Source organism: Ochotona princeps, chromosome 29 (assembly GCF_030435755.1).
Source record: "Ochotona princeps isolate mOchPri1 chromosome 29, mOchPri1.hap1, whole genome shotgun sequence".
Taxonomy (NCBI): Eukaryota; Metazoa; Chordata; class Mammalia; order Lagomorpha; family Ochotonidae; genus Ochotona; species Ochotona princeps.
The window spans coordinates 5,735,526-5,760,669 of NC_080860.1; the positions used below are offsets into that span (position 1 = coordinate 5,735,526).

Sequence of the window (25,144 nt, forward strand, 5' to 3'; positions counted from 1 at the left end):
CCAGCTACTTTCCTGATTCCAACTTCCTGCTAATGCCCACCCCGACAGATGGCAAATGACAGCTTAGCCAGTCAGGTCTCTGTACCCATGTGGGACAATGGTTGAGTCCCCCGTTCCTGAAGCCAACCTCTAGGCAGTCTAGGAATGCTGCAGGCACCTGGGAAGTCAGTCGGCGGACAGGGGACCAAGTGTGCTCTCATACTCTCCTTTCTCTAGCTCCCAAATAAATACAGAAATTTCCTTAGAATTTTATTTTTTTAATTCAGCCCGCTAATCTGAAACAGGAGGATTTATATCTGCTCTTTTAAAAAAAATCAGTTAAAGTGGGTAACCATTTTTCAAATATTCATCTTACATTTACCTTAAAGCTTTAAAAATTGTATTTATTCACCCATATTTAGCTCACAGGCCAAGGCCTTTCAAGTGTTGGACTGACGGGGTAAAAGTGATGGGTGGACTGAACAAGCCTGACCAGGAGTTGACACTTGCTGAAACTGAGTGACGGGTAGACCGGGTTTATGTAACTACTCCTTCAACTTTTGTCAGCGTTGAATGCCTCAATATTTAAAAATTATGTAAAATTATCCTAAGGGAAAAAATTCCCTACCCAGAAACAAAACAAGAGGCTAAACAGCAAACAGATCATTTTAATACTGGCACAGCCCATGAGTGCCTCCCCTGCAGGAGATTTCAAATGGAAGGAACAAAGGGGCTTGGGTTCCACAGGAATCACAGTGACTCTGGGGGCACTGCTGAGCCTGCCTCTTCCTCTCAGCCCTCTCCAGCCACAGCGAAGAACTGGAGAAAGGCACAGGCCTGGGCCTGGCAGGTGCAAGGCGGCCTGTTGCTCAGCCTGCCCCCAGTCCCAGAAAGGACGTGCCATCCACAGTGGGAAACAAGGGGGTGGGCAGAACAGGCTCTCAACTACACAATGAATGAACACTAGGCTCTTTGTCAAGTCTTTCTAAAACACTCAATTCTGTTATGGGAACAACTTACTGACTGGGCTTTTCAGTTCGCATTTTATCAATTATGCAATATTTAATGAAACAATCACATTAACAAGTATCAACTATAGTAACAAAAGGGCTTGGGAGTGAGGCCAACCATGGCAGCTCCACAGCGACTAGAGCTGGTGGGCACAGTGGCACACTGGGTATGCCATGGCATGCCGCAGGTGGGGCTTTCGTGGGCCATGACACTCATCTAAGAGAAGCCTAAGCCAGCCTGGCACGTCGGTTACATGCAGCACGACTGAGAGGCCTTCTCTTTCTGATATAACAGATTAAACTGACATGTGAGCCTGTCAAACTGTGGAAAAGCATTTTAATGTAACCTGCTTTGTTTAAAGGAGCTACTTCAGTTCTGCTCCCTTGGACCTTTTTGGTTTTCACTTTAGGATAGGGAGGTCCCTTAAAACACGCAGCAAATCACTAAAAGGACAGTATCAAGAAGCAAGACCTGTACTCCAACAGACAAAAAAGTTGAACTCAAGGCTCCCACACCCAAACTCACAGACCTGGGAACGCATCTAAGTGAGCCGTGCTCCTTGGCAGCGGCGGACTCGGGATACCTCCTCCTTGCATGAGGAAGGCCTCTCCATTTTCTTACCTCACCAAGTATCAGCTTTTATACTTTCACCGATAAAGTGCACAATGAGCACACTGTATCGGAATCCTGAGCTCTTAATTAAAAGGAACACACTGAATTATATCTAAATCATTTGGCCACAATGATCTGACACCATTCTTTGTGCTGCTTAATGTCAATAGCAAGACTAAAACCTGAATGTTACCTTTATTTTCAGAACTGGAGCCAGTGTTGCTATCAGGTGCAGGCAACATGTCTTCATACCCCCACGATACTATGTGTTTGCCTCCGAGCAAGCAGGAGGGGGATCCGGGTCCCCCTTCCAAAAGCAACAGTCTGGAAGGAAGGGGCAGATGGAGAGAGTCACAATGATACCAAGTCACTCCAGTTAGCACGAAAATAAACGTCCGTCATCTTGAAGAACAAAACACTCCAGTAGTGCTACACAGATATTAACATCCGAAGATACCATAGATCTTATTTGAAAAAAATGCAGTATTTATATAAGTGCTGATTATATCTGTGTGAGATGAATATTTTTATATATAAGTGTGTGAGAACAAGAAAAACACAGAAAGGGGTGCAAATCAGGAAGTTCATATACAAAAGTGCTAGCAGTGGTTATCTTTGGATTGAGTTCATTATCTTTATGTCACCATAATCATTATCCGAGATCTACAGTAAAAATTCATCAGATGCTATTCCATCTTTTAGAAATACAAAAAGTTAAAAGGATGAAAATAGGAACACTGTCTAAGTAGAGAAGGTAAGATAAACTTCTTAAGAAGTTAAATACGACTCTATGCTTATTTAGAAAGATGAATTATTCATTGACAACAGCCTAGCCATCTGTTCACTACCACAGCCTCGGCACCAATCTGCCCTCTTGGGAGGAGGGTCAAAGGCCAAGGTGACAGCTTACCTATACAGTACATCAGCCACAGGCAGAGAGCCAAGGTCGGGCTGCTTCTGTAGCAGGTGAACTGTGTGCACAAAGGTCTTCAGGGATCCCCTTGGAACAAGAGCAAGGAACAGAAAACCATCAAAACTCAACATCAAAAGCATGTGGGCTATCAATGTTGATTCTATTAACCACTTGGCAAAGGTTCTGAAGTGTATGTGTCCACTGGACCTTTAGCTATCCCTCTGGGCTCACGGGAGCAGCCCATTCCAATTCTGAGCCTATGGGAAAGGTAAGCAATCTTCCCTATAGACACAAAAGTTCAAAACAGAAAACTCAAGTACAAAGAATTTGCTGTTTACATCACTAAGTCACCTTCTAGGATAGAGGACAGAGGCCATAAAATAAGATTATTACTAAAAGTCTAACAATATTGTCAGGCTTTTTTTTTTAATATCGTTGTTAGTCTATTGTGGATAACCTCTCATTCAACTCCATCTTTTTATTTTATTTTATTTTATTTACTTGAAAGTCAGATACACAGAGGAGAGACTGAGGAAGATCTTCCATCCGTTGATTCACTTCCCAAACAGCTGTGATGGTCGGAGCTGAGCTGATCCAAAGCCAGGAGCCAGGAGCCTCTTTCAGGTCTCCCATGCGGGTGCAGGGTCCCAAGGCTTTGGGACACCCTCTACTGCTTTCCCAGGCCACAAGCAGGAAGCTGGATGGGAAGCGGGGCTGCTGGGATCCCAGTGAGTGTAAGGCAAAGTACCTTTGCCACTAGGCTACCACACTAGGCCCACTCAACTCCGTCTTATTAAATATGAATCAAGGGATACATTTAGATCATCAAGACTGGGCCCAGAAATGCTGTTGTGTCTCTCCCTGCTGAGATGCTCACATGGCTCACACCCTCAGACTGCAAAGTACATAACATGGACAGCAGGATCTAAAAGAAGGTACTTTGAAGACTTACCTGGCAACATCCCAAGTGCAAATCACTACAGAAACGCTTTCTGCCCTGAATGATCACCTGTATCAGATGGACTGGCTGGGCTTGCTGCTTGTTCTCCTAGGCAAGGCTTTATCAGACAGGTATCACATATCGAAGCCCCAAAGAAATGGAATACCTAGCAAGGGACCCAGTAGGCCTAGAGTTCTCCTAATTGCCACTTTCACTATCTCTAGTTTCCAGAGAATAAAAACCAAAGAACTGCATAAGGCAGGGAGGCAGCAGACCCGGTTAAAAAAAAAAATCCTTCTGAGACCTGGTTCTGCCATGCGCCACTCAGTGACATTATCCAACTCCTGCGGATTTTGGCTTCTTCATCTGCCAACAGGAATATCTCCCTTGAGAATAGTAACGTTCAAAAACAGGCACAGAACTTTAATGGTTGGAAGATTTAGGGCCACTCACCAACTATAAGGAATTATTATCTGCCACATTCAACTAGATTTTGAGTACGATTTAAGGGCCAGCATTATAGCATACCTCCACCTGCTAAGCCAGTCTATATGCACAGGTTTGAGTCCCAGCTGCACCTTTTCTGATCCAGCTCTGTGCTAATGCAGCTCAGAAGGCAGAAGATGACCCAAGTACTTGGGCTCCTATCATTCCCGGCTCCTGATTTTGGCTTGGACAAGCACTAACTGTTGTACCCATTTGGGGCATGAATCAGCAGATGGAAAATCCTCTCTCCCTCCTCTCTATCTTTCAAATAAATTAATTGAAAAATAATTTTTTACCTGAAAATTCTTTCATGGTTCAAAGCCCCTGCATGATCTTTGCCTTACGGACCTCACTCCCTGCCTGCTTCCTGTTACCACGAGCTTGCAGCCACCTGCCCATTTTGCTAATCCCTCACATAACCCGAGCACAGACACTTCCAGCAGTTTTGCCCCCTGTGATTTTCATTGGAACTCTGCTACTGATTGGTTGGCACAGCTGGTTTTTCTGATTCCCTAGTCCTTACATGCCATCTCTTAGTAAGGCCTTCCCTACTATGCCCCACAGCACATCCACTATGTCACTCTCTTTTGATAGCCGGTTTCCCTTCCTAGAGTGAGCCTCAGTCTAAAATGATCTTTCACCTGTATTTGTTGCTCACTGTCTTCCTCCTTCACTTTCCCGAAAATTCTGCAGTTTTAGGGACCACCTGACTGTTCATCACTGCATCCCTACCCTGGAAAGAGTGCCTTACAAGGGAAAAAGTTTTGCAAAATCTAACACCTGGGGATCCATTTAGCTGTCCCATCATGGCCCTAAAACCCAGCGAGGAGCCTGCTTATCAGAGATGTTCAATAAACGTTTGCTGGCTGAATGAATAAACATCTTCATCATAATTTTTTTTCTGAAAAAGCTGTTTTATATTTGAGAGCATCAGTCTCAAAAATTCAGTAATAAGTCCATCATCACTTTATTAAAAGGTGTTCTCTGACACTGGAAAGCATGTGACTTCTGAGGTGAATAAAGGTCACAACAGGGAGAGAGATAATATCAGCAACGGAACATGGAAGAATCTAAAACAAACATCAAGAAGAGGAAGAAGGGTTGGAGTTGTGGCAAAGCGGGACATCCTTCCACCCCTGAAGCTGGGATCCCATATGGCCACCAGTCCGTGTTCCGGCTGCTCCGCTTCAGCTCCAGCATCCTGCTACCGGTCCAGGAAAAGCTGTTAGAATATGGCCCAAATGTTTGAGCCCCTGCCACCAGCAGGGAACACCAAGAAGAAACTTTAGGCTTTGGTGTGGCTGGCCCAATGCAGCCAAGTGGAGAGTGAACAAAAAGATGTAAGATCTCTTTCTGTCTCTCATTCTTTCCAACTCTAAATTTCAAAATAAGTAAATCTTGAAAAAGAGAAAGAAAATAAAAGCATCCTCATTTCAACATCTTTGCAGAATAGAATTTGGCTGGAATCAAGTACATAAAGCAATTTTTAAAAAAGATTTACTTTTATTGGAAAGTCAGATTTACAGAAAGAGATAAAGAACTAAATAAACATTTTCCATCCACTGGTTCACTCCTTAAGTGGCTGCAACAGCCAGGGCTGAGGAAATCGGAAGCCAGAAGCCAGGAGCCTCTTCCGAGACACAGGTGAAGGATCCCAAAGTTTTGGGCATCCTCTACTGTGTCCAAGGCCACAGCAGGAAGCTGGGTGGCAAATGAAGTCTCTGTCTCCTCCTCTTTAAATCTGACTTTCCAATAAAAAATAAATAAACCTTAAAAATTCTTTTTTAAGTTAAATGTATGCTTAGGTGGTGGGAATTGTAGCCCTGTGAGTTAAGTTCCCACTTGCGGTGCAGGCACCCCATATCAGAGGTTCTGCTTTGAGAACTGTCTGCTCTTCTTCCTGAGGGAGGCAGTGAATGATGGCTGTGGTGCTTAGGCCTCTGCCTCCTCCGCAGGACACCTGGCTCCTGGCCGCAGTCTGTCCCAGCGCCTGCTGCTGCGAATGTCAGTGCAACGGATCAGTGGATGAGAACTCTCTGCGTTTAAGCGTTTCCCTCTCTCCACTGCTGCTCTATCTTCTGAGTAGACATTTTCAGACACCCATACCCCCAACAGAGTGCCCATCTTGAGACCAGGATACTCCAATTCCAAAATGGTTTCCTGCTAATGTGCACCCTAGGAGGCAACTATGGTTCAAGTCCATTGGCTCTGGGCACCTGTGTAACACTGGCAGTCCAGGTTCCTGACTGCAGGTGGCTCAGCTCTGTGGATGCAGTCATCTGGGGACTGAGCTAACAGACAGAAACAGACGGAGCGTCTTTCTCCGCAGCTCTTCCTTTCAAATCAAATAAATATAGATTTTTGAAGAGAGAAGATAGCCAACAAATCTTAAAAAAAAAAAACAATAAAAATGAACTAAGTACATAAGCACATGCCATGATTTTCATAATCCAATTGCAGTTTTCAGGGTTCTAAAACTAGGTTATTTGAGTTTGCTTAGGGAAAAAAAAAAAAAACTGACAATAATACTGGTAACATTTCATCTTAAAAATAACTTGAGATTCAATCATTTGAAAGTCAACTTAGAAACTATTCAAAGAAAAAAACAGAGAAATAACTAAGAACTCCATAATCCTCCAAGAAGTTTTCTCACATATGTTTGGCTTTAAAAAAATTTTTTAAAAAAAGAAAGAAAATGATTCGCAACCAAGGAAAAAAATTTTCAGGGAGTTGAACACGTTAGGGACACTAAAATGTCAGGCCGCAGTCCTAGCTCCTGAGGGGAAAGCCAGAGTGGCAGATTTCATCCTCACTGTGCCGGTCATCAGGGACTCCTGGGCAGCAGCGGAAGAACTCCAAGCACACTTTCGATTGTCAGATCAGTGACACCCCTCACCGGCACCCGAAACACAGCACGCTGTTAGATTCTGATAGGCACTGAGAGATCTTTCAATTACATATGATGAAGGTGAAAGCCAAGGTCCAGAAATGTAATTTGTGACTGAATCCAGGTAAGCAATAACCCACTAACTTTCTGATACACTCCTTATGGATAGACATGAACAAAATTAAAAGCACGACAGGGGCCGTACAGTGGCCAGAGGCTAACCCTCTGCTCTGCGGCGCTGCCATCAATAGAGGTGGGGCTCATGTCCCCACTGCTCCAGTTCTGATCCAGCTCCCTGCTTGTATCCTGGGAGGGCAGCCAAGGATGGCCTAGGCTCTTGGGCCCCTACACCCACAAGGGAGACCTGGAAGAAGTGCCAGGCTCCTGGCTTTGGACCAGGCCAGCTCTAGCTGTTGTGGCCATTTGGGGAGTGAGCTAGACCATAGACTTCTTTGCCTCTCCTTCTCTCTGTGTGAATTTGCCTTTCAAATAAAAAATAAATCTTAAAAAAAAAAAAACTAAAAGATAAGCTTACTGTAATTTTGAAATCCACTCAAATGAAAACTTCATATAAGATGCATATTACCAGAAAACTGTGGTGAATTGCGTACTTTTTCACACCAGAATAAATGTATCATTTAACTCCACATTTCCATGCACTTTGTGAAGTACCCTTGCAGACATAAAGCTTGATTCCCCACTTTACTTATTTTTTTTTTAAGATTTATTTACTTTTATTGGAAAGCCAGATATAAAGAGAGGAAAAGAGACAGAGAGGAAGATCTTCCATCTGATGATTCACTCCCCAAGTGCTGCAATGGTCAGAGCTGCACTGATCCGAAACCAGGAGCCAGGAAACTCTTCCAGGTCTCCCACGCAGCTGCAGGATCCTAAGGCTTTGGGCCGTCTTGACTGCTTTCCCAGGCCACAAGCAGGGAGCTGGATGGGAAGCAGGGCTGCCAGGATTAGAACTGGCGCCCACATGGGATCCTGGCGCATGCAAGGCGAGGTCTTTAGCCGCTAGGCTACTGTACTGGGCCCTGATTCTCCACTTTAAGCTGTTTAAGCAGAAAGAGAAAACTCAAATTCAGGTTCCCACTGCAACACCTGGCGCCAGGTTCTGGAGAAAGCTTCCCAAACACTTCCAGGCTGTGGCACTGAAAGCAAAGCGGCCCTTCCGAAACGTCAGAGATCCTGTCAGACAGACTCGACCCTCGTTCACTCGCCGAGCCCCAGAAGCAGCAGTGACAGCATCATGATTGCCCTTACCTGGCACACGCCAAGGCCACCAGAGCAGCAGCAGCGTTTTCCTTTTGCTTCTGCGGGATGTGCCGGCCTGTGTCAGAGGTCTCTTCTAGCCAGGAGCACAGCAAGGCTTCAATGCCATTGAGACAGTCGGCGGGCTCCTTGGTCAAGCTCAAGGGCTGGCAGTCACGAAGGCAGTTCAATAGCACCTCAGCGGTTATGTTACAGAGAGAGGGGTCCGTTCTACTCTGGGACTGGATGAGGGGGAAGACCAGCAGCAGCCCCATCCGTGACGTGAAGGGCGCCTGCTCCGGCTGCTGCAACAAACCCTGGCGCTTGAGCAGGGCCAGCGTTTCCTCGTCCCCTGAACTGTCCCTTTCATGCTGTTCTTCCAGGGCCAGCTGGCGCTGGGCGTTCCACAGTCCCCGCAAGGCATTCAGGCGGTATTCCAGGAGGCGAGCATAGGCATTGCTCTGGTTCCCACAAACGGAGCGCAAACGTTCTGCTAATTCCGTTGGGTTCTTGGTCTCAAATGTCAAGATCTTGAAAAAAAAAAGAATGAAATGGGTTATGTATTGTTCTCACCAAAGTCATCTATGGAAGCAAACATTTCTAATGATTTCCAAGGAGAGAATATGTTTATTTTTATTTTTTTCTTTTTTTTTTAAAAAAGTGGTTTTTTTAAAGATTTATTTATTTTATTACAAAGTCAGATATACAGAGAGGAGGAGAGACAGAGAGAAAGATCCTCCGCAACGGCCGGTGCTGCGCCCATCCGAAGCCGGGAACCAGGAACCTCTTCCAGGTCTCCCATGCGGGTGCAGTGTCCCAATGCATTGGGCCGTCCTCGACTGCTTTCCCAGGCCACAAGCAGGGAGCTGGATGGGAAGTGGAACTGCCGGGATTAGAACCGGCGCCCATATGGGATCCCGGGGCATTCAAGGCGAGGACTTTAGCCGCTAGGCCACGCCTCCGGGCCCCGAGAGAATATGTTTGTAAAGTTAAGTTAAAGCTAAGTCTTTGCTGATGGAGATTGCTCCCCCCATCACTCTAGCCTCAGCTTTCCTGATCAGATCTAATAGGAAGAACGAAAATCAAAAAACAATGTAGTGGGTGTGCTGTGATGTTCAGAAACGAATCCAATCCATAGAGTTCAGGTGCACATACACCTGAGATTAGTATGAAGTGTCATCAGTGAGGAAAGGGGACAGTACATCCTGGGTCAGATTCTAGACCAGAGTCAGCACAGGAAGAGGCTCAGAATATAAGCAGAGAAAATTCTATCTGTGCTGTGGGAAAGCAACTAATGGCCACGAGGCTCTCAGGATGTGGGCGCAGCGTGGCTATACAGGAGCAGAGTAAAGGCATTTTGGGGGAGAGAAGGAACTGCCTCTGCTGGTGGCGGTGGTTCCACAAAACTCTCTCTATATATATGTGTCTAAATTCACTGAATCCTCAAAAACAACAACAACAACAACAAAAGTATATAAATCTAAAAATTAAATAAAATAAAAATTTCAACCAGGTCACAATTTCATTCAGTACAGTATTGCTAGGTAAAGTTATATTGAAAATCAGATTACTAAAAATAAGAACTAGGTATATTTTTACTTAGTTTTTAATACAATAGGCTCAACAAAATAACAATTAACAACATATCCTTCACCCTCAAGTCACCCAAGCTAACTTTCTCAGGCTCCATAACATGACATAGTAGGCTAAGACTCAACATATGGTGCCAGTATCCCATATAGGCCCCATTCATGTTGTAACTAACTGTTCCACTTTCCATCTAGCTATCTGCTTATGGCCTGGAAAAGCAGTGGAGGATGGCTCAAGCCCTTGGGCCCCTGCACCCATGTGGGAGACCCATAAGAAGCTCCTGGCTCCTGGCTTTGGATCAACTCAGCTGTGGTCATTACAGTCACTTGTGGAATAAACCAGCAGGTGGAAAATCTCTTTCTTTCTCTCTAGTTCTCACTTTCCTTCTCTGTTACCATGCCTTTCAAATAAAAACAAACAGACCTTTGGGTCCAGCATGGTAACCTAGCAGATAAAGTCCTTGCCCTGCACATGCTGGGATCCCACACGGGCACTGGTTCTAATCCCAGCGGCCGCACTTCCCATCTACCTCCCTGCTTGTAGCCTGGGAAAGCAGTCAAGGATGGTCCAAAGCCTTGGGACATTGCACCCGTGTGAGGGACCCAGAAGAGGATCCTGGTCCCTGCAGCTCTGGCCATTGCGCTCACTTGGGGAGTGAATCAGCAGATGGAAGATCTTCCTCTCTGTCTCTCCTCCTTTCTCTGTATATCTGACTTTCTAAGAAAAACAAAATAAAAATTTTAAAAAAGATCTTTATTTTAAAACAAACCTTAGCTTTATCTTGTGTAAACTCTCCAAATAAAACATACCTTTTTGGTTACTTTTCAGATAAAATACTTCATTTCCTTAAAAAGTGACCCTATGTCAAGACCAATGACCTGCCTTGAAGCTATCATTGCATTGAAGACCAATGACCTGCCTTGAAGCTATCAATGTACTGAAGACCACTGACCTGCCTTGAAGCTATCAACGTACTGAAGAAAGCTAGATTGCCTTTTTCCTTTCTTGTTCCACTCCTCAAAAAAATCATTACTCATCCACCACCATCAATAAACAAAAATTACTCAGATTTTTTCTATGAAGTGAAAACCACCAAATTTTAAATCTGACCACCTTATCAGTTATGCAAACCCAAATAAGAAATTCACAGTTAAAAAAAAGTTCTCATCAATATTAGTGATTTTATGATTTCCTCCACCCAAGAAAATGCTTTGCTCTAAAGCACCGACATTTTTCCCAGTTTTACATGTGGTAAAGTGATCATCTGCTCAAGCTACCTGAAGCAACTGCTAGAAAAACTCAATAGAGGCATTTATGGAACTAAAGAATCCAAGAACAACTTGGTAACATTCATTTCAGCTGTTTATTTTTGCTATAAATCTCAAACATAACTGCTTTGGAAACATTACTTCACTGCAAAAAAATAACGTATATGATAAAATCTGTAGCTAAGTCCGAATGTTGCAGTTAGCCGACAGATGCTATAAAATACACTCCATCTTTCAATGGTTATATTTGTACAAGTACTTCTCTTAGGTTTTTACCACTCCCATTTGAAAGACAATTATTCTAGAAAGATCTGAGTTATAATATAATTAAACAAACACTATACAAAACACACACTTAAGTGACCATTGTGTTTATTGATTTAGCAATACCTAAAGCACATCATGCTTTCAAAAACCCATTAGGATTACTCAGCATTGATCCATTTCCATGACCTCTTATGAAAACTAAGAAGTGTCCATGATGCTACCGCCTTTTAGAATTCTAAAGTTTGAAGGTCATGGTCTAAAATCATTTTTCTAAAGACACCATCCCTTCAGATTTGAGTAAGTCAGCCCGGAGGCTCTATTCTGATTACTTATTAATATTGGATTATTTGTCTGAGATCTTTATCCATATAAAACAATTTTTTTTTCAGTCTCTGCTCTGGACCAAAATGTCCATAGAAAATGAATACTTCTCTCTTTTGCAAAGGGGAGGCTTGTCCAGGGAACAGGAGAGCTCCGTCCCCCTCCACCAGAAGACTCACTCACCACGCTTTGGGGACCTGCTGAGGCCACCCCAATCAAGGCAGCAACTGCCAAAGTAACTCACAATATTAACTGAATTTTTTTTATCATACATACACAAGTTCCTAAGCTAAGCCAACAACATTCTGGAAAGTCTAATAAAAGGAATGCAAAACATTCTTTGCTGGACAATGAAGGGTCTGAGCAAGAATTCAATTATAAAGTGATCAGATCATGTTCATTTTCTGTCTTGGAAAACACTAGAGAACACACAACAGGCAGCTATGATTGGAGAGGGAAAGACAGTCTGCATTTCTTTTCTTTTTTTTATTTATTTATTATTTTTAATTCATTAATTACATTGTATTATGTGACACAGTTTCATAGGTACTTGGATTCTCCCCATCCCTCAAGGCAGTCTGCATTTCAAGTCAGCGTGGGGAAAGGACGAGCCAACGGGGGCTTTGGAAGTGGACGAGACTGTCACACACATAAGCCATTGGCTTCACTAGTCACTAGCAGTAAGAGCCAGAACCTAAGAATTTGAGCATAAATACTGCAATCCCCTAAAATGTAAATTTCAATTTCTATCTACCCTGCCACTCAGAAAAGCAGCAGCTAATTCTCTAAACAGGTCAATAACCTTGCAACTCAGAATAGCACACAGATAATTCTCTAAGCAGGTCAACAACAACCTCAAATCACATTTTCTTATGCCATAGCATATACTTCTGAAAGAAAGAAATAGCAGAAACAGAAAATAAGTTTCCGTCCTAAAGAAATACTGGAGCAGTGAGAAGTGCACAGTGATGCTCACTGCAGTCTTCTCTGTAATGGTGAAACAAGTGGAAGCAATCGAAGAAATGCAGAATTCAATTGAACACACTACTATAGAATATTGCATAATAAATTAGGGACAACCATTTGGCCTTTGGTCAAGCTGTCTGCTTGGGCTGCCTCCCATCCCTGGCTTGTGACTCTCTCTGGAAGGCAGAAGTGATGGCTTAGGTCACTGGGTGAGCCCAGACCACCCCCACGGGAGATGCAGACTGAATTCCTGCCTCAGTTTTGCCGTCAGTCCAGCACTGGTCGTGTCAGGCACTGGGGAAGTGAACTGGCATGGCAATGAAGGCTCACTCCCTTGCTCATCTGGTCTCTCTCTAAGCCTGTCAAGTAAAAGAATTTTTTTAAAGATTTATTTAATTTTATTGTAAAGTCAGATACATACAGGGAGGAAAGACAGACAGGAAGATCTTCCGCCCGATGATTCACTCCCTAAGTGACTGCAACGGCCAGAGGTACACCAATCTGAAGCCAGGAACCCTGAGCCTCTTCCGGGTCTCTCAAGCAGGTGCAAGATCCCAAGGCTTTGGGCCATCCTCAACTGCTTTCCCAGGCCACAGAGCAGGGAGCTGGATGGGAAGTGGGGCTGCCGGGATTAGAACTGGGAACCCATATGGGATCCTGGTGTGTGCAAGGTGAGGACTTTAGCCATTAAGCCACCACACCAGGCACAAAAATAAATAAATCTTAAAAAAAAGTGGATGCAAAATATTTGCCTGTCTCTAGCTCTTTATCTCTTTAACGCTTTCAATAACTAAACTTTAAAAATAAAACAAATCTTTCAAAGTAGATCAATGAGGCTGATTTTAAAGTCAACACAAAATTCTGACGTGAAGGCAGAATAATCAAAACCAGAGTGATCACTCAAACTCTTTTACAGCTTTTCCTATCATTTTTCATATTTTGAAGATGGTAATCATGTCCAAATTTAATTGCAAATCAAATAAGAGCAAAAAGGCGTTTTTGTGACCCATGTAAATGCATCATGAATTTCAGAAGGATGGGATTCTCCTTAATACTTCAGTCTAAATAAAGAGTGGATCATTTATGAAATAGATGAAACCCCAAATCTGCATTATCTTATCAAATTTTGGGAAAATGTATTCATCCAAACTCATTTTCAATATCTGTTTAAAAAAAATAAGTCATGGGGTCAGTCCTGTGGCATGGCCAGCACAGCCACCACCTGCAATGGCCCCAGTCCCACACCAGTCCCACACCAGTCCCAGCCACACTCCCAGTCCTGGCTGCTCTGCTTTTTTTGGGGGTGGGTGCTCTGAAACAGCTCCCCATTAAGGCACCTGGGAATGTGGCTTGGAGAAGTGGGGATGATATACAAGGTTTGAATGAAACACAAGTGTCACTTGAGTCAATGCTGTTTTTAAAAAGCTAATACAATCTTAAAATGCACCAAAAGAATTCCAGTGTCAGGAGCAAAGGAGATAAAATTTGCATTATGTTCTGCAGTGGTCAAACCATAACTGCCATAATCCACTTGGTTCTGAACACCCCACTTTAAGAACTCATTAACGGGCCCGGCGGCGTGGCCTAGCGGCTAAAGTCCTCGCCTTGAACGCCCCGGGATCCCATATGGGTGCCGGTTCTAATCCCGGCAGCTCCACTTCCCATCCAGCTCTCTGCTTGTGGCCTGGGAAGGCAGTCGAGGACGGCCCAATGCATTGGGACACTGCACCCGCGTGGGAGACCCGGAAGAGGTTCCTGGTTCCCGGCTTCGGATCGGCAAGCACCAGCCGTTGCAGCTCACTTGGGGAGTGAATCATCGGACAGAAGATCTTCCTCTCTGTCTCTCCTCCTCTCTGTATATCTGGCTGTAATAAAAAAAATGAATAAATCTTAAAAAAAAAAAAACTCATTAACAAACCATGGGGTGTACTCAGAAAAAGGTGGTTTGACTAACCTGGATATCACACCATATGAGCTCTTGTTAAGGAGTGCGGGGTGCCTGGCCCAGAAGATGAGTTGGGTTGGTGGGGGGGACTCATTCTGAAGCTCTAATTGACCACAGCAGTTACATCACCACTCAGAACAGCTACACCCATATCAGATTGATGGCTTCAAGTCCCAGCTACTCTGCTTCCCATCCAGCTTCTATAAATGTGTACCCCTAGATGCCTCAAGTACATGGGTCCCTGGTACCATATGGAAGGTCTTGATAAAGTTCTGGACTCCCAGGCTTTGGCCTAGTTGTTGCAGGAAAACACAGTAAGTATGGGCCCAGCACGATAGTTCAATGACTAAATCCTCACATTGCAAGTGTCGGGATCCCATATGGGTCCAGTTCTTGTTCTGGCTGCTCCACTTCCCATTCAGCTCCCTGCTTGTGGTGTAGGAAAGCAGTAGAGGATGACCCAAAGCCTTGGGACCCTGCATCCATGTGGGAGACCCCCTGGCCTCAGATGGGCTCAACTCCAGCCACTGTGGCCTTTTGGGGAGTAAATCAGTGGATGGAAGTCTTTTTCCCTTTCTCTCCTTATCTCCATAAACCTGATCTGCCTTTCCAATGAAAATAAATAAATATTTTATATATATATATATATGTATATATTTTATTGATTACATTGCATTATGTGACACAGTTTTATAGGCACTGGGATTCCCTCCACCCTTCCCCCACCCCCCCATGGTGGATTCCTCCACCTTGTTGCATTACCACAGTTCAAATTCAGTTGAGATTCTTTCACTGCAAGCATCTACCAAGCATAAAGTCCAGCATCTTATTGTCCAGATAAGTTCAACGGTTTCTTGGGGGAGACTATCTCTGGTCTGAAGGTAGAGCCGGCAGAGTATCATCCCGATCAATTAAAAGCCCCGACATTACATCAGTAACAATTTATAACGTTATGGAATTAGTTGACATAGTAAAAATAAATAAATCTTTTTAAAAAAAATCCTTTAAAAGCAATACAAAACAGCCCAGCAGTAGACAAATGCCTAGGTTGCACTGTACCTAGGCAAGTGTTACACTGCTGGGAGAAAAGCAGCTAATAGCTGGCACGCATTCTGGGCGTGGTTAATGCCAAACTTGTGTTAACTATACAGTGTGCCAGCACAGTTGCCTTTTTCTTTTAAAGGCATGTGGGTGGCAGACATGGGCATGCCAGCAGACAGGGTCTGGACCACTGGTCTCAAAACTCCATCCACAAGGAAAATTATAGGATCTGTGACCTAACTGTGGAGTGCATGTGTCAGAACTAGGTCTCCACAGTTGAAGCCTGTGCAGTGGACAGCATGCCCAGACACACATAGGGACTTGACAACCAGTTCACTGAAGCCTGTCTAGTACCATGGAGGCAGAGCAAATCGGACAGCTTTCCCGGCCAAGCTTTGAGAATCTGGGCGAATGGAGACTGTGTCAGCCAATGGACCTTGGAAGGATTTCCAGAACCTTGGAGTAACAAAATCAACAGCATCTCAGAACTATGAAAACCACAGTAGCAGTACCCTCAAAATGTGTTCCACATCAGGGACCCTGGGATCATATTGGGTGGCTGTCCCCCACCCCAGGGCAGTGAAATGGTCTCTCCCCATTTTCCCCAGATATGTGAAAAAAAAAAAGAGATTGGAAACAGTTGTCTCACCCACTTTTCCCCATTTCCCCACCCTCCCCACCCTAATTAGTGGTCCACATGGGCATGCATCCTTAACTATGTAAACACCATCAAAAATAAACATTATAAAAACTATAAACATATTTAAAAATACAAAACATAAACACAGTTAGCAAATAAAAAGCCTGAAGAGCTACTGTGTGGAAAATAAGCGTCTAGCCTCAAATAGAAACATGAAGCTATAGGGAGGCACAGCACAATGGAAAAAAAAAAAAAAGAAGAAAACTTGAAGAATTCAAACTGTGTGTAGGGCCCGGCGGCGTGGCCTAGCGGCTAAAGTCCTCGCCTTGAAAGCCCCGGGATCCCATATGGGCGCTGGTTCTGATCCCGGCAGCTCCGCTTCCCATCCAGCTCCCTGCTTGTGGCCTGGGAGGGCAGTTGAGGACGGCCCAATGCATTGGGACACTGCACCTGCGTGGGAGACCCGGAGGAGGTTCCAGGTTCCCAGCTTCGGATCGGCGCGCATCGGCCCGTTGCGGCTCACTTGGGGAGTGAATCATCTGACGGAAGATCTTCCTCTCTGTCTCTCCTCCTCTGTGTATATCTGGCTGTAATAAAATGAATAAATATTTAATAAAAAAAAACTGTGTGTACATGACAATCCCCAGATGTTCTCAATTTATATAAACCTTCTGGGATCCACTTCCAAAGGTTACCCAGGGATATGGCTGACCACTAAGAAGCTCTAAGATAAATGAGAAGGCTGCCCTACTCATCCCCATGAAACGTCTCCTCCTCAACTCCTGTTTACAGCTGGGCCTCAATCATTAGAACGGCCTGAAAAGCTCATGTCTATCACCTCATGGCTTACTTCTCCCACTAAAATCAAAGGACTCTGCTTTAGAATTCAAATCCATCTGTCTCCTTGAGTCTCCAAAGAACAAATGTTGGGAAAAGCTAATCAACAAACTAAAATTAAATCTACCTTAGCTAGTTAAGACATAATATGTTATTGAGGGCAAAAAGCAAGAAGTCCAAGGATAAACCAAGGAAAAGAACATAATACCAGCTTACTCAGGCTACTCAGATATGCAACTGATTCTCAGTAGATTAGAGACAAATCCAGAAACTTTTGGTTAAAAAAGGATTTACATTTGGAGGAAAATTGCTTCCAGTGAGATGAACACATGTCATGCATTGCTCACCCAAAATAGTGATTCTCAATCCCAACTTTTTTTTTTGTAAACTTTATTTAATAGATGAGAAAATCACAGAAACACATTCAGGGACAGAGTGGGCATGGAGAGCGAAGGTGGGAAAGGGAGAGCGAGAGTCCTTCCCCGTAGCCTGGCTTCTCATGAGCCCGGGAAGGGGAGTGGTTATGAGCCCATTCTCCAGCCCCAGCGGAGGACCAGTACAACCTAGCCAAGGGTTAGTAATCTGATTGCCAAACACAACCTCAACTTTCTGATCAACCATTTCCTTCATTCAGATCTCAGAAAACATAAAGCTTATAAACTCATAAGCTATGACTTCATCTTCTAGTATCAGAAATGCACAGGATTCAGTCCAGAGGCATGATTAGGAAAACACTGAGAATGGTCAGTGCTGTGATGTAGCAGGTTAGGCCACCAACTGGGACGCCTGAATCCCATATCAGAGTGCAGGCTCAATCCTGCCTCCTCTGCTTCTAATCCAGCTCCCTGCTAATGCAGCTGAGAAAGCAGCGGAAGATGCGCTGAATGCCTCTGCCTCCTTGGTCACCCATGTGCGAGACAACGGTGGAGTTTCTACTTCCGGCTTTGCCCTCACCTAGGCTTGCCTGTTGCAACCAATTGGAAAATGAATTAGCAACTGATTTCTTTCTCTCTCTGCCTTTCAAGTAATTCTACAAAAAAAGGAAAGGAATCTTATTTTATGGCCTTCAACTGGACCCTTAACTTTATATCCCTAATATTTTTACCAATAATTTAATATAATACATACAATTTTTCCTCATAATACTCCTATCACTGTTCTGTGTTATAAAGTCTGCACAGAAATGATGCAAAATGAATATATAAAAATATTCTGCAAATATTCAAAGACCAAGCAAGAAGTTGCTTCTGCAAGATGCAACTGCTCAAGTCACGTATAATTAATTCCAGCACATCATAGTTATGCTCTGAAATGTCACAAGACATTTAAAGTTCAACTTCTCTTTTCAATATGATTGTCCACCCAAGGGATCCTTTCTCTAGCAAGCACAATAACACACCATCACACGAAACATAAACCACAACCACAAATTGTACATCTTGCAGAGTTATTTTTAAAACACTATATCATACTAATGTACATTTAACTTACAACACTTCATGCCCAAAGATTAGCAATCAAATCAAACATCAAGATCCTTCTTTGAAATTATGTAACTATACAACTTTAAAATGGCACTAAAATTCTTAAGACTACAGGCAAAACTACCTCCAAAGATATGTCAATTTTTTTCTGGAAATACGCCGTATCTAATATAACCGAAAATAGATTTCCAAACACAGAACTTTAAAAAGTTTTTGTAACTTCCATATGCTGTTGGATATTCCAGAGCACAGAGAATCGCACTGCTACTCTCTCAAAGTATGCTGCAAATTCCTTGACAAAAATACTACTGCCTTCTGGGATGGGCACAGCGTGGATGCACTCAGTCACCGCCAGGAACATCTGCCTCCCACCATGAGCGTGCCCGCACACAGCCCTAGGTACTCTGCTTCCCTCAGCTTCCCGCCACTGTGGCCCCTGACAGGTAACAGCTGGCAGCGTAAGCACCGAGTTCTTGTGATGAAGGTGGGCAACATGAATGCAGTTTGGATTACTGGCTTCAGAGTGGTCCACCCTGGCTGTTACAGGCCTATATATAGAGGAGGAGAGACAGAGGAAGATCTTCCATCCACTGATTCACTCCCCAAGTGGCCACAACAGCCAGAGCTGCACTGATCCGAAGCGAGAAGCCAGGAGCCTCTTCAGGCCTCCCACACAGCTGCAGGTTCCCAAGGCTTTGGGAAAGCCTCGACTGCTTTCCCAGGCCACAAGCAGGGAGCTGGATGGCAAGCGGGGCTGCCAAGATTAGAACCAGTGCCCACATGGGATTTCGGCGCATGCAAGGTGAGGACTTTAGCCACAAGGCTATTACGCAGGGCCCATAAAATGAAATCTTTAAAAATTAGTCACGGCATTTTGTTTCTAAAACAAATTTATTCAACAGCATTTCCTAGATTCAACTCAACCAGCTTCATTTTTTACCTGCCTTCTAATATACAAAATACTAATAAGCACTGTGAGACTCAAAAACACCTGAAAGGGTGAGTATTCAGTGCAATGCTTAAGATGCCACTTGGGATGCCTGCATTCATAGGGCAGTGCGTGAGTTTTAGGATCAGCTCCACCAATTACCCCAGCTGACTGCTCCAGTGTACCCTGAAAGGCAGCAGATGCTGCTCCAGAATCTGAGTCACTGCCACCCACGTGGCAGACACAGACTGAGATCTGAGTATCTGGCATCAACCTTGCCCAGTGCCAACTGTTGTGGGCAGGTGGAGGAGTGAAGCAGCCAATGTAAGATCTCTGGGCCTGGCATGACAGCCTAGTGGCTAAATCCTCACCTTGCATGTGCCAGGTTCTCACACAGGCACTGGAGCCTGCCCCAGATGCTCCACTTCCCACCCAGCTCTCTGCCTGTGGCCTGGGAAAGCAGTTGAGGACGGCCCAAAGCTTTGGGACGCTGTAGTTGTGTGGGAGATCTGGAAGAGGCTCCTGGCTTCAGATAGGCTCAGCTCTGGCCATTATGGCCACTTGGGGAGTGAATCATTGGATGGAGGATCTTCCTCTCTGCCTTTCCTCCTCTCTATATATCTGATTTTGCAATAAAAATAAATAAATCTTTTTAAAAAATGTACCCACATGGGAGACCTGAAAGAAGCTCCTTGCTCCTGATTTTGGACAGGCCCAGCTCCATGTGGGGAGTCAATCAGCTGATGGAAATCTCTCTTTCCCTGTTTCTCCTAACTCTGCCTTTCATATAGAATAATAATAATAAAATCCTTAAAATCTGTAAGTAAGATAGGGGAAAATATAGAATAAAAGCTTTCCTAGCAAAAAAAAAAAACCAGGGTATCAGTTATTTGGGCTAGTGCCTCACATATCCATATTATACAGGAAATGGCCCACAGGCAATGTGAGACTTCATCCTTCCTAAGGGTACTGAGAATCAACTAGGAAAATTCTTGCCTATCAAACAAATAAACCCTCCCTGGGCTGAATTTGGCTCTCACTATAGTTTGCAATTCTGTGTCTCAATTTTTTACATTTCAAGTTTTTTTTTCCATAAGTATATTTGCCATATAAAATTCATGTTTATATACTTCATGAGAGAGGGGCAAATGTTAAATAAAAAAATAAACTCTGATAATAAATGAGTTGGTACCCACCATATAAGCTTTCTGATTAATGAGACTCTGGGACGGGATATAAGCTAATAACTAAAATACAAAAGTCAGGTTAACTCTAAGGGACCAATTTGCATTTCAATTACTTAATACTCATCATCAATATGCAGGTGCAGAGACTTAGAGATCATGGTGCAAAAAATTTGAAATCTTTTTGAGGTCTTCAAAAAATGCATAGTGGGGACTGGCGCAGTAGCCTAGTGGCAAAAGTCCTTTCCTTGCATGCGCCAGGATCCCATATGGCACTGGTTCTAATCCCGGCAGCCCCGCTTCCCATCCAGCTCCCTGCTTGTGGCCTGGGAAAGCAGTCAAAGATGACCAAGGGCCTTGGGAGACCCTGAACCTGCATAGGAGACCCAGAAGAGGCTCCTGGCTTCAGATTAGATCAGCTCAGTTCCAGACATTGCAGACACCTGGGGAGTAAATCAATGGATGAAACATCTTTCTGTCTCTCCTTCTCTCTATAAATCTGATCTTCCAATAAAAATAAAAAAATCTTTAAAAAAAATAAACAACAGGGCCTGGCGGCGTGGCCTAGCGGCTAAAGTCCTCGCCTTGAACGCCCCGGGATCCCATATGGGCGCCGGTTCTAATCCTGGCAGCTCCACTTTCCATCCAGCTCCCTGCTTGTGGCCTGGGAAAGCAGTCGAGGACCGCCCAAGACTTTAGGACCCTGGACCCACATGGGAGACCTGGAAGAGGTTCCTGGTTCCCGGCTTCGGATCGGCGCAGCACCGGCCGTTGCGGTCACTTGGGGAGTGAATCATCGGAGGGAAGCTCTTCCTCTCTCTCCTCTCTATATATGTGACTTTGTAATAAAAATAAATAAATAAATCTTTAAAGTAAAAAAAAAAAAAAAAGAAGAAACTCCAGTGCAGAGAAGAATGTTCTGAAGGTATTGCTTGAGTAGTTTGATATTCCGGGATGCCGTTGGTTTTGCCGTTCCAACGTTGAGAAAATCCTTCCAAGGATTTTAGCTGACAGAGCCCACCCCAGTGTATCTACTCACCCAGACATTCGCTGCCAAAACTCAGCCAGGAGAGTTGTCTAACCCATTCTGTTTTCCATCTTGACATGGCACTTGCTGTCCTCTGCAGGCCTAAATAAGCTGACCATCTTGCCCCCATATGCACCTGAGTACCCCGACAACTGCACAGGCACCGGCAAGCAAGGAGGCCCAGTCCTGGTACGTGCATTCCAAGGTCAGACCACAAACTCCATGAGCCTCCCTGTGGCCAGAGTTTTGAGTACAGTGGTCTAGTTTGGAGTCCCCCAAGAAGCTTCACCTGGGATGACCCCAGACCTGACCTTGCGTGTCGGCCAGAAGAGGGTCCAATTCAGTCCATCACTCGCATCAAATCATTCTAACCTTAAGCAATAAGCCACTAGCTAGCACTGTAGCCAAAAAGGCTAAGCAGTCACTGGTGATGCCAATATGCCATGTCAGATACCACTATGAGTCCCAGTTGTTCATGAAGAGCTATGCTACAGTAATAATAAAGGGGAATTCGGTGGGGGAAGGGGATTTGGGAAAGGAACAGAGGAAATAAAAACAGATAGATAGATAGATAGATAGATAGATAGATAGATAGATAGATAAAAGAATTTTCATGCAGGGGTAAAAAGGAAAAGAAAAAGAAAAAGAAAGAGAAAAAAAAAGACTAGCCCAGCTCCTGGGGGAAGACGTCCTATGGAAATATCTAGCTTTGCTCCTGTCTTACTGTAACATGATTCAGTTCGCCCACGCTGAGAACAGATGGCAAAGAAACAGGTCCAGAATACAGCTATGGCAGCGCAAAGATGGTGGTCAGCAGGAAGCGCGCTAGTCCCGGTCCTACCTTTTCCTAGAAATGGTGCCTGGAGAGGCACAGAGTGAAACTGAGTGAGCAGGTGCAGAAGGACTTGACTTCTGGCAAGGGCTGACGGCAAAACAGGAAAGCGAACTGGATGAAAAACCTGACTTAGTTTTAGGAAAGCAGTAAGGTAAGTGGGGAACATCTTGAATAATTTAATATTTCTAAAAATGTTTATTTTTTTTGCAAAGGCATTAAAATTACTGAAGATAAAAAAGGAGCATAGTCCTTTCTATTTGGTATTACATGTCTCTTTACAAGTCAAAAAAAAAAAAAAAAAAAGCCTGTCATTTTTACAATACCCTAAAAGGAAGAACACAGCATTCATTTCTGAGAAAACAGCCACTGAGATGAGGAAAACTGGCCTTTTCTGTGGCCTCTCCTGCCGTGGGTCACTGGTGGTCAGCGCAGCATTGCTAAGCAGTCTCACACAAACTGAGCATTTTGATTCTCATGCCCTGCAGCACCTGCTTGGCTCTGCTTTGGCTTCCGAAGCACACCTGCTACCTCTGCTGCTGCCCACGAGGCCAGTGCAGTAAAACACGTCCTTCCAACTGCTCAGCATACTTCTAAGGAGCGTGAGACTTCCGTGTGCTCAGGGGAATTAATTTTTCAGCCTTGAAAAGAATTCAACGTCTTTATATCATCCCTCATAGGAGTAAGATTCCATTATCATGAGAAAAAAAAAGAACCCATTTTTAAAACTTTAACTCTAACAGCAAGGCCCAATCTCCCTTTTCATTCCCTATACCCTCTGGTTTTCAATGTCAATACTTCTGGCCACATGCCACACTCTCCTTTACCTCCTAGTTGCTAGCCTTTCACTAAGGGGACCAGGCCAACAGTCGGCTAACAGGGCTGGCTCAGTGAACTAGAATCAATTACTAAATGGGGCTCAATGCACATTAAGAGCCCATTCACTGGGTGGGCCTTGTGGCACAGTGGGTTAAGCCTCAACTTGGAAGACGCCATCCTAAAAGAGCACCAGTTCAAGTCCCGGCTGCTCCACTTCTGATCCAGCATTTCTGCTAACAGCCTGGAAAAGCAGAAAATGGTCCAAGGATCTGGGGCCCTACCATTGAGAACAGACCTGAATGGAGTTCCAGGCTCTTGGCTTCGGCCTGCTCCAGCAGCTGAAACCTTCTGGGGAGGGAACCAGCAGGCTCTCTGCCTCACCCTCTTGCTCTGTAACTCTGCCTCTTAAGTAAATGAAAATGTGTCTTTTTATTTTTTAATAATTACTTATTCAATGTGGAGGATTAAGTCACTAAAATACAACCACTGCCCCATAAATGAAAAGAAATTTTAAAAAGTCCATTAACTTCCCTAAGAAAGAATTGAGTTCCATCTTAGAAACCCTCTAGCAGAGGCTGAAGGCCACCATAAATCACCGCCTGCGTTCAGTACCATCAGCCTGCTCACCAGCCGCCACCTGCCACATCCCACAGGGGGACCACAGCTTCGTCCAGAGAGGACTCATTTCCCTTATCTTGCAGATCTCCAGATCTGCATTTAGCTTTCTGTACAGCTACATCACCTAGCCAGGCTTTGCACACCCCTCCTGACTTGCTTTATAAGTACTAACAAATAATTCAAACTTCCTGCTTCCAAATAGACGCCTCTAGTAAGAGAGGCCACGCCCCGTTCACGGTGAGCACAGGGCCCATCACAGGTCAGAAGGGAGGGCTGCCACTATCACCTCCAACCGAAGTGCAGGGTGGGGAAGGCCTAGCGTATGCCACAGCACAGATAAAGGAGTATGCCTAGTCCTCTTTCTGTTGCGTCAGAATGTGGCTCAAAACAGCAAGGAGATCTCTGGGAGGCAGATACGAATGATGGTTTTAAAAAATGCCTTTCTGGCCCCTACGCAATGGTTCAGTGGCTGAATCCTCACCTTCCAAGAGCCAGGATTCCATATGGGCTCCAGTTCGTATCCCAGGTGCTCCACTTTCCACCCGGCTCCCTGCTTGTGGCCCACAGCCTTAGGACCCTGCACCCAGGAGACCCTGAAAAAACCTCCTGGCTTCTGTCTTCAGATTGGCTCGGCTCCAACCATTGTGGCTATTTGAGGGGTGAACCAGCAGATGGAAGATCTCTCTCTCTCTGTTTCTCTTTCTCTCTATAAATCTCTTTCCACAAAAATAATTAAGTCTTAAAAAAAAACAAAGAGGGCCCAGTGCGATGGCCTAGAGGCTGACTCCTCACCTTACACACACAAGGGATCCTGAGTGGGCGCCGGTTCTTGGCCTGGCTCCACTTCCCACGGACCTCTCTGTGGCCTGGGAAGGCAGCAGTGGACGAGCCAGGGCCTTGGGACCCTGTGTCACATGGGAAGCCCAGAGGAGGCTCTGGGCTCCTGGCTTTGGATTGGCTCAACTTCGACCATTGCAGCCACTTGGGGAATGAGCCAGAGGATGGAGGATCTTCCCGTCTCTCCTTCTCTCTTTAAATCTTCTTTGCAATAAACAAACAAACAAACAAACAAACAAAACCTTTACAAAGAAAAAAGAGACAGAGAGAGAGAGAGACATGGAGCAGGCATCTGGCTCGGTGCCAAGCCTGTCCCTGGGACATCGGGCCTGGAGCCCCAGCTCCTCTGCTGCAGATCCAGCTTCCTGTTCACACCGACCCTAGGGAGCAGCAGGTAACAGCTCAAGGACTTGGCTCAGTAAGGGCGACACTGACAGAGTCCTGGGCTGCTGGCT

At 44.7% G+C, this 25,144-nt stretch overlaps 1 protein-coding gene across 7 annotated transcripts in view; it reads right to left on the reverse strand.

Moving 5' to 3' along the window:
- Window positions 1-25,144, reverse strand: part of HECTD4 (HECT domain E3 ubiquitin protein ligase 4) — a 137,300-nt gene that overhangs the window by 97,421 nt on the left and 14,735 nt on the right. For 6 of the 7 annotated variants that reach the window (XM_004595287.3, XM_058656827.1, XM_058656828.1 and 3 more), the window contains exons 2-4: window positions 8,098-8,615; window positions 2,513-2,602; window positions 1,796-1,926 (exon numbers count right to left, since the gene is read on the reverse strand). In XM_004595287.3, the coding sequence (XP_004595344.2) occupies window positions 1,796-1,926; window positions 2,513-2,602; window positions 8,098-8,615 (739 nt within the window). Of the gene's footprint in view, window positions 1-1,795; window positions 1,927-2,512; window positions 2,603-8,097; window positions 8,616-25,144 lie in introns of those variants that run through there. The other variant, XM_058656829.1, reaches the window with a different exon arrangement.